At 44.6% G+C, this 9,319-nt stretch overlaps 2 protein-coding genes and 1 non-coding gene across 3 annotated transcripts; 2 read left to right on the forward strand and 1 right to left on the reverse strand.

Annotated features, from left to right (window-relative positions):
- Positions 1–323: 323 nt before the first annotated feature.
- Positions 324–395, reverse strand: PCYB_122397. Its single transcript has one exon. It is a non-coding gene; the product is annotated as a tRNA-Met (tRNA).
- A 2,876-nt stretch (positions 396–3,271) lies between these two features.
- On the forward strand, positions 3,272–5,730 carry PCYB_122400 (protein kinase; the record flags this gene model as incomplete). Its single annotated transcript, XM_004223572.1, has 2 exons — positions 3,272–3,386; positions 3,680–5,730. The coding sequence occupies 2 exons, from the start codon at positions 3,272–3,274 to the stop codon at positions 5,728–5,730; spliced, it is 2,166 nt and encodes a 721-aa protein (XP_004223620.1).
- Positions 5,731–7,337: 1,607 nt separating this feature from the next.
- Positions 7,338–8,864, forward strand: PCYB_122410 (hypothetical protein; the record flags this gene model as incomplete). The annotated part of the gene is made up of 5 exons (XM_004223573.1): positions 7,338–7,437; positions 7,609–7,734; positions 7,940–7,960; positions 8,112–8,210; positions 8,337–8,864. Coding segments are annotated over 5 exons (873 nt in total), but the record flags the coding sequence as incomplete, so codon positions are not given.
- Between the last annotated feature and the right edge of the window lie 455 nt (positions 8,865–9,319).

The following is a 9,319-nucleotide window of genomic DNA, read 5'->3' on the forward strand; positions in this document are numbered from 1 at the left end:
TTTTTTTTTCTGATATGAGAATTGCCAAACATGCGGCATGTTTTTTACCCTTATGCACTGCGTCAAAATGGTGCGCAAAGAATGTAACCAAGAGGGCAGAAGCGAAAAAGGGTAGTCCTACTTATTAATTATTATTTTACATAAAAAGTGTGAAAAAAAAAAAAAAAAAAAAAATCGTCAATTAATTTATTTTTTCACTTGTTTGCAATATTTTTTTTTCTCTTTTATTTTTTCTTTTTATATGTACACATATGCATACAATGTAATATATATATAATATGTATGCAGGTACATGAAATTTATTTTGCATAATGTTGAAATTATAGCAGCGCGTGGTTTCGATCCACGGTCCTGGGGGTTATGAGCCCCCCACTCTTCCTCTGAGCTACGCTGCTTTCAAAAAAAGTATAGGAACTAACAGTCTGCTTCATTTCAGCCAGCACGCCTAAAATGCGTACGGCAATTTGATGAGGCGCATTTTGCTCCAGTGCTGTATAATATGCCGTAAGGCACTTCGAAAAGAAACCTCCACTTTACGAAGTGATAGGGAAAAATGTGAGCCACAAAGGGGTGGGGTGGGGTGGGGTGGGGAGGAACAGGTATAAATGTACATGCGCTACGTATGCAGGAGCTATGTTCTCCACTCATCATTCTCAAGCACGAGTTGTAATCCCAACATTTCTGCGCTAGGAACTTTGCTGCCATGTGGTAATGACGTGTCATATTTTTTTCCATCTCGCAATTCTCTTCCCTTCCCTTCTCTTTGTTTTTTTTTTTTTTTTCCCCAGTTGGCCAAACAGTAATGGTTCGAAGTGTTGAACTCTTTTTTTGCTTCCAAAAGGTAACTTTAAAAAAAAAATCCCCACGAGTTAGTTTCCCATGAGTTAATTTCTCATGAGTTAATTTCTCATGAGTTAATTTCTCATGAGTTAATTTCCCACGCTTCATTTCCCAAGCACAAAAAGATAGTCACTTTTCCGCTTCCTGTTTAGCAAAAAAAAAAAAAAAAAAAAAAGTCAAGTACGTACGTATATACGCTTGCGTGTAAAAAATGTGGAAATAAAATATGCTAGCGAAAGGGAGGGAAGACCTTTTACCATTTTAGTATTAACGTGTACCTGTGACTAGCCAACTGTGTGCTCTCAGGAATGCGCAGGGGATATACAAAGAAATTACCCACGTGTAGAAAAAAAAAATGGAAAATAAAATGATACTTTTGAGTATGCCGTATGGTCACATTATCGGAATGACTAACCGTGGGACCCCTTCCCTGTGTCGCACCCACATTATGCAGGGAGGACGGATATGCGAGTAAAAAATTCGCACGGGCTGATGCTACATTGGTCATCCATACTGGAACGCAGTTGATCAGGGGAGGAACTTCACATGACATACGGAAAAAGAACACCTCACAGGTGGGTACACAAATGGAAGGGTAATCACCTCGCTGGGAAAAAACGTACCGAGGTGGCCTCTGCAAGTTGCATCCCTTTTTAATAATAACACCCCACCATGGGGGTAGTTTTTCCTAACGTGAGAATGTATATCCCTGTTGGAAATTCCCAGCGATGCATATATTGTCTGTTCGGTGCCCCCTTAACAATGTAGAACGCACGTATGCAATGTTATGCTGTGGAGGATATGGCCAAAAAAAGGGACACTCGCTGGACCTGTCGTATCCTATTCCCCAATACACAGACAAAATAAAGTTGTTCCCCGAGGGGTCACACCGAGTGGGGAAGTGCATAGGTCCGCACGTAGGTCCGCACGTAGATCCGCACATGGGTACATTCGTATGGGGATCCTTATCACGGTGCTAACCCGAAGCGGTTGTGATAACCCCCGTTTAGGTTCTCCCCAGAGGGGGGGGCACTCATTAGGTGTTATGTCCCTATGCGCTCAACGAGTGTAGCAAGCAAAATAAAGAAGCCATCCCTGTGTATATTAAATTCGACCCGTTAAAAGCGTACGTTCATACGGGAACGTAGCAAAAAAGGGAGAGTTACCCCTTGTCGGTTCACGATTGTTAACGTGGACCTAGTCTTTACAAAAAGGGTATGTCACCTCCCTACTCATTTTTGCAACGAGACAACATAGTTGAATGTGCCTCGTTTAAGAGGAACATCTCAAAGTTGGTCAATCCGTTTGATGAATCATATAAGTGGCTGTATCTACCCATTTGTATGTCTGTCTCCTCTCTGGTAACACAACCGTGGGTGCAAATTAGAGGCTGCATAGGGGCACGTTTAGCTGAGGGGAACTGCCCTAGTGAAGGACAAGCGTGTATGCCCCGATAGCGCCGCTTCGAGACAATTTCATCAAATTTTTTTTTTTTTAAATTGAGAAAAACTGCCTAACATGGGAGTGACATGTGGGAAGCTCTCTTTCTTGCTGTGAGAGACCCCGCTAAAGTGATAATCTGGGGCTTCATAACTTGCTCGACGAAGCAGGGCCTTCCCCCCAACGCGATGGTAGGTATGTACCCCCACGGGAAGGAAAAAAAAAGAAGAAAAAAAAAGAGGAGAAAAAAAAAGGAGAAAGAAAAAAGAAGAAGAAAAAAAAGGAAGAAAAAAAAAAGGAAGAAAAAAAAAAACATATGTAACCGATCCGAGGTATCACTTTATCCTGAGGTTCTTCACTTTCCTGAATGAGAACTTGCCAAGTATTTTGTGTCCCCTTCGGTAGGGTCAACGCACCTGGGGAGGAGGGGGGCACACTGCTCTTAAATGAACCTGCGCGGTCAAGGTGCCTCCCTACCGAGCGGAGCACTGCACATTTGTGGTGAAAATGTGTCACTAAGGGGGGTAAGCGGTCGTCTTATGTTCACTTTATTTTCCCCATTCGCACGTGACAGCAATTTGCCCCACAGCGGGACTTCCAGAAGAGCGCCAGCCAAATGTGAGTTTCTTCCTACTGTTTTACACCTGAGCAAGGGTTATACTTAAAAAAACAAAAAAAACAAAAAAAATGAAATTACTTCCAGGCGTCATATATACCTCTATCCTTTGTAGCGTAATCACTGTGATAAACGTTTTCCACCTCCCACTTGTGCATCTGCTTCACGATCTGACAATCCTTAGTGTATTTAGAAGGAGCACCACTCCGTCCGAATGGGACGAACGCATAGAGTGGACTGAATTTAACCCTGCACACTTGTTCCCCCTGTTGCTTTTAAAAAATTGGATAACCGTACTACCACGGCGGAAGTCGTCCTCCCCATTTGGTGGCGCTCCGGAGGAAGAAAAAGAAGAAGGAGGAGGAGGAGAAAAAAATGTCGCAACTCTTTTTAAGAAGGTTGCCCCCCTTTTGGGGAATATTGCAGTTGTGTGGAGGACCATCCAGAAGACCATCCAAAAGACCATCCAGAAAAAAAGTTCCCACCCGCAGTGGAGATTTCCTTCCACTAGAGAGCTAACCCCCCAGGGTGGCTACACAACGGTTTACTTAGTTTTTAAAAAGGTTTGCAAGTATGTCTGTTTGTTGTGCGAGGGTGTGAGAGCCTCTGCGGGTGGGCTGTTACGTTTGACTTTGGAGAGGCCGAGTGGTTGGGGGCTATTCGGTGTGACCTTTGCCCACGCGAGGGGAGTGGAGGAGCACCAAGCAGGAAAGAATCGTGAAGGAGGCAAGTATAACCGTTGCTCAAGTGAAGGCCCCCCTCTTGGAGATTCCTCCATTGGAGATTCCTCCATTGGAGATTCCTCCATTGGAGGAGAACCCCCCCACGATGGATCCGCCAAGTGCCGAGACCTCCTGAACGACAAGTACCTGCTGACGAAGAAGATAAAGGACGTGTTCCGAAAAACGAGAAGGAGCAGCATGTACCACGAACTGGATGTAATCTCCATACCTCGTGCGGCACTGCAGCATGAAAAGAAAGGAGAAGAAATCTGTACAAATTGCATTATAAATGCCGATCACTCTCTATACGCGTTGAGGTTAAGAAATGATAACTTTGGGGAAGGACACACAAAATCGATTTACGGATCCAACACATCAGATGTGCAGATTTACTATGACTATGATTATGAGCAGAAGGAGTACATGGGAGATATTGACTCCAATAGGGTGAAGGAGGGAGGTGAAATTGGAAAAGGCAGAGAGAAGGGTAAAGGGAAGTTCTCCCCATGGATGACTTGGCTAAAGGGAACATACAAAATGATCGATTTTGCAAAGAGGTTATTTCTCAGTCATGTAGAGAAAGAGGACACCTCCGACTTGAAGAAAGACATAAAACGATACGAGCCGAAGAAGCTAAACTATACGGTGAAGGAAAAAATGGGAACTGGTGCATTTGGAGAAATTTGGTACGCAATAAATATGAATAAGGAATCTCCATTCAAAGATGTTGTCTTAAAAAAAATTCTTATACTTCAGAATGAAGAAGAATCGGAAGCTAGTGCAAAGAGAGAGATATATTTTGGAGAGCTGCTAAAAAATTGCCCCAATGTAAGTCGCTTTATTGAATTCTTTACAGAATATGAAAAGGGAGGAAATGGAGAAGGGGAACGGAAGTATGTATGGCTGGTTTTTGCAAATGAAGGATACTCGTTGGCTAATCATTTATTCCATGTAGACAAAAATAAGGGAGGGATGTTAACCCCAAGTAAGTTATGGTGGAGCATAAAGAAGCAAAATATTGGCATGCTAGTACTGAGAGATTTAATGTACCAAATTTTAAAAGGAGTTAACAATGCACATAGGATGGGAATCACACATAGGGATTTAAAAATGGAAAATATATTCGTTTCGGCAAGTACCCCTTTCACTGTTCGTATTGGTGACTGGGGTAGTGCAGTAGAGTATAATAATGATGACTTTTTATTTACTCCTTCAGAAAATGAAGAGACAGAAGGGTACCAACCACCCGAATCTCTATTTGGACATATGAAAGGAAATTTTAATCGTTTGCCATATTACGATATGTGGGGAATAGGAATCGTATTTCTGCAGTTCGTCTTGGGCACGAAAAATCCGCTAGAGGTGAAAAATAAAAGGAATGCAATAAAGCTGCAGAATTTCTACGCTAAGTATGCAACCCCGGAGGAATTAAAAGAGGCAATATTTTTGCAAAGTCTCTCCGAGTTGTGTTTAACACCCTGGAGTCAGTCTTCCAACCAATTGATTTCCCTCAAACAGGAAAAACTACCCTATTCGTCCATTTATCAAAACAACAGTATTTTGAATACACTGCATTATTTTCTCTCCTTCAATTTGGTTCATTTGAAGAACCACATATTGCGCAACTGGAGGAATAGGTACCTTGCCAACACGTACAACTCTCTCGTGCCCTTCTTCCCTAATTCCTCTCCCCTTTGTGCAGATGCCAATTGTCTACACTTGTATGACCCCGGCTTGGCACCCCCTACCAGTTTGAGTGGCCACTCGGGGAATACTTCCTACAGAAATGTCATGGGCACAGATTTGCACCTCCGCGAGGGGCACACGTGTGTGGACTGCGACATTCGCGAGCAGATGAGTAACGCGGCGAAGATGAGCAGAGCGGCGCAGCTGAACCAAATGATGTTCCAACACTCGCGCGCGCACGCGCTGCTTTCCCCGCCCTGCGACGACGAGGAGTTTCAGCGGATCCTGCAGGAGAGAGACCCTTCGGGCGTGGGGCTCCCTAACGCCAACGCGAGAAACCTGCTGCGGCGCCTGCTCACCTTTGATTACGCCAGGCGGATTACCGCCGAGGAGGCCCTCAACCACCCCTGGTTCGCCGAGCCCTAGAGCGACCCACAGATCGCGCGGCATTTTTTGTTCACCTGCACTTTGTTGCATTCCCTGTTTGTTTCGTACTTTATTTTATTGTGTTTTATTTTATTTTTTTTGTGACACCCTCCCGGGAAGAGTCGCCCGTCCACGTCGACTTCAACCCATCGGCTGCATGACCATATACACTCATTTATCCCCCCCACGCGAGTGCACCTCCCTTTTTTTGGGGGGGGGAGTCCACGTGTTGACTTTTTAAATGAACAATTTTAAAACTATAAAAAAAAGCAAAATTAGCAACCTGTGTTTGTGTAATCGGTTGGTTGAAAATCGAACGTTTTTTTTTTTTTTTTTCCAACCCCCCGGATGGTGTATCTACATGTGGACACGGTTAAGACGGTATAGCTCAGGCACATGGAGGGGTGCCTCCGGGATGTGCCCCTCCCCGAAGTGCAGATTCCTCTGCAAGGAGCAGTGTGCAGATTGTCTACCGCTTTCCTCTGCTAAATTGTTAATTTATTAAAAAATGAAGTGAGAAAGGGCAAAACATGGCAGTAGCGGAAACAGCTGCAGAGGTAACCATCGCACGTGTGCATAATAAAGCGGCTGTCTTGTGAACTCGAAGGGGACAAAATAGTTCCACATTGGCTCATTCGTTCAACTGCGTAATCGATCAACCGTGCACTCGGTCAACCGCTTACTCGATCAACCGCCTACCCGTCCAAGCGGTCTTTTTTTTTTTCTTTTATGTGGCAAGTTAACTGTGCCGTCTAACTTTCAAACATTCGGCCATTCCTTCTGCCACTTTCTCGAAATGAATCTGCTTATCCTTTTGAGTTGCCTCTTTTGTCTAGGAGTGCAAAAATATTCACATGCGTATTCACCGCTGAGCGGCAAAAGAGTCTCCTTTACATTTTCTGGGGACGTCCATTTGAGTGATCCAAATGGGGAGGGCAACATAGGAAGTCAATCGTCCAGTGGACAGGAAAAAGGGGATTCTTTTCAAAATTATGAATCTGACATGAAGGAGGAAAAAAAAAGAGTGGATGTATCCAACGCAAGTGTAGTAGGTATGAATTGTTCCCCTTTAAAAAAAGATAAAAAAAAAAAAATTAGGCTCTGTATTTTCTAATTCGTTGAAGGGGACACAAAATGGGCTGTACGTTTGGGGTCAGACTTGTATGCTTGTCCCCTCCACCAAAGAGCTTGCTCCATGAAGGAGAAAATCAAAAGGAAGACAAACATACCCATTGCATGTAACGCATAGCAGACACGCAAAAAAAAAAAAAAACTGCTTAATAATACTTATCAAAATAGCATAGCGGAATCACAATCGAGGGGGAGTTAACCTGCCATCCATACAAAAATAGAAACACCTGTTGAGGGATCCTCCTCAAATTGCATAGCATACTTTATAAACGTCCCCCTTTTTCGCATCCCCTTCTTCCTACATACTAATAACCCCTCATAGATTCAGTACACAAAGCGAATGAGGCAGTTAAGAAGAAATACAGCTTGGAGGACTTGCCAGCATCCGGACTGAGTGAAGTACACATGAAAGAATGGAGTGTCGATTTATTTCCCCTTCGCTAATAACACATAACCACATGAGTTACTACTGTAAGACTCGTTCAGGAGGATGAAGAAGAGGCGAGAGAAGACAGTGAGTTTTTGTCCGATGATTTGGAAGAAGCGGCTCAGAATTTTTCGGAAGCACAGGATAAGGTACGAGAGGAAAAACGGAGGGGGGGAGCAATACACACAAAGTGGTATGGGGCTCTTTCCTACGATTGTTAAATATAACAAGGGAAGAACCCCTTCGACAACCCCTCCTCCTCTGTTCTGCGCCTACCTCACCATTACCCACTTTCCACGTCGAACAACTTCTCCCTTCAGGGGGAAGGCGAAACCGAAGAGGATGAAACGAATGTGAGGAAGTACCAGGCGGAGGTCATCAACGCGATGAGTCAGGACACGCTTTACAAAAAGTTTGATGCGGGAGAGTTGGAAAAAATTGAGCAGGTAAAATGGGAAGCGGCGAAATGGCGAAATGGCGAAGCGGCGAAATGGGGGCTTCGAGTAGACGCTCCTTTTTCCATCCCCTGGTTTGTGAGGCGGTCCCACCTCTCAGCTTGTTTCATGGCCTTCTGAGTAATGTTTAAATTTTTTTTTCTCTTTTTTTTCTCTTTTTTTTCTCCTTTTTTTCTCCTTTTTTTCTCCTTTCGAGGCGATGGAGGATTCGGACGAAGTACGATTCACACGAAATGGGCCATATTAAGAAACGATTTTTTCTACTCCCCCTTTTGTATGTCCTGTAACATGCCCCACCTGTACTCTCCATATATGTGATTTTTTTTTTGGGGGGGGGATCTTTTTCTTTCCCCTTTTCACTTTGCTAGACATGTCCCCAAGATTTTTCGCTTCCCTGCCCGCTTCACTTCTTCCGAACGAGTTCCGGATGCGTCCCACTGGGTTCATATGAAGGGCCATGTCGCAAGGTGCGTCTCTCCCGATCGAGCTGCAAGAATGACTCTGCTTTTTGCAGATCAGATTCCCCGCACCACCGCCTTCACCACAACTGCCTTCACCACAACTGCCTTCACCGCCAACGCCTCCCCACCCAGGTGCAAGACAAGCTGGTTCACTTGTATGACCACCAGAAGGAGAGCTGGGGCGAGATTTGTGACGCCACCTGGCCCTGCCTACCCAAGACGTGCCCCTATGGAACGGACTACGATGCGCTGTGTCCCATAAACTGGACTGACATAGGAAAAGGAACCTGCGCACGTGTAGATGCAAGTGCAAGCGCGAATACAAATGCCACGAGTGAGGGAAGCATAAACTTCTCCAATTTATCCATCGAGGAGAAGAAAAAAATGGAAGAAAAGTACGGCATCAGGTGGAGGTGCAAATCTGTCACGTTCGAAACGAACTTCGATGATATGTGCCCCCTCAGTTGGCAACAAATTGGAGAACACAAATGCAAAGCACCAACTGATTATGACGGACCCTGTCCAAAAATCGCTAATTTGAAAAAGTACAAATCTGAGGAAGGAAAAAGAAGCATCGAAAATGTCTGCCTTGTCAATTGGCCCTACACCGTTACGGTAAACCAGTACCAACGGGATTACTCCGCCCCGTGCCCCATGTAAGGAGCGAGCGATGAGATGAGTGATGAAGCGAGTCAGTGTGAAAGAGACATCGCCAGGTAGAACGCCAAGGTTTCTCCCGTGTGCGACTGCAGGAAGGGGATATGCGCAAGTATACACTTTTTCCCTTTTATTCCTTTTTCTTTCCCTTTTTTTCCTTTCTCACTGCTAACTACCCCCTGCCCAGTGGATGGTCCCCGATGGACAATGGACTATGTCTGGCCCCAGAAAATTACCAGAAAAGCGCCAAGTGCAGCGACGAAGTTTCATTTGCTACAATGAGTTCGCAGCAGAAGGAATCCCACTCCACCGCGTGTGAGGTGGATTTTCCCTTCAAAGGTAATCCCTCGATAGAAAAAATAGCAAAAAAAAATACAAAGATGAACAAATTGCATATACGGAGTCTCAACATGGAGAAAGGTCCACATGGTACTTCTCCCATTTGACCAGGTAACAGG

Source organism: Plasmodium cynomolgi, chromosome 12 (genome assembly GCF_000321355.1).
Source record: "Plasmodium cynomolgi strain B DNA, chromosome 12, whole genome shotgun sequence".
Taxonomy (NCBI): Eukaryota; Apicomplexa; class Aconoidasida; order Haemosporida; family Plasmodiidae; genus Plasmodium; species Plasmodium cynomolgi.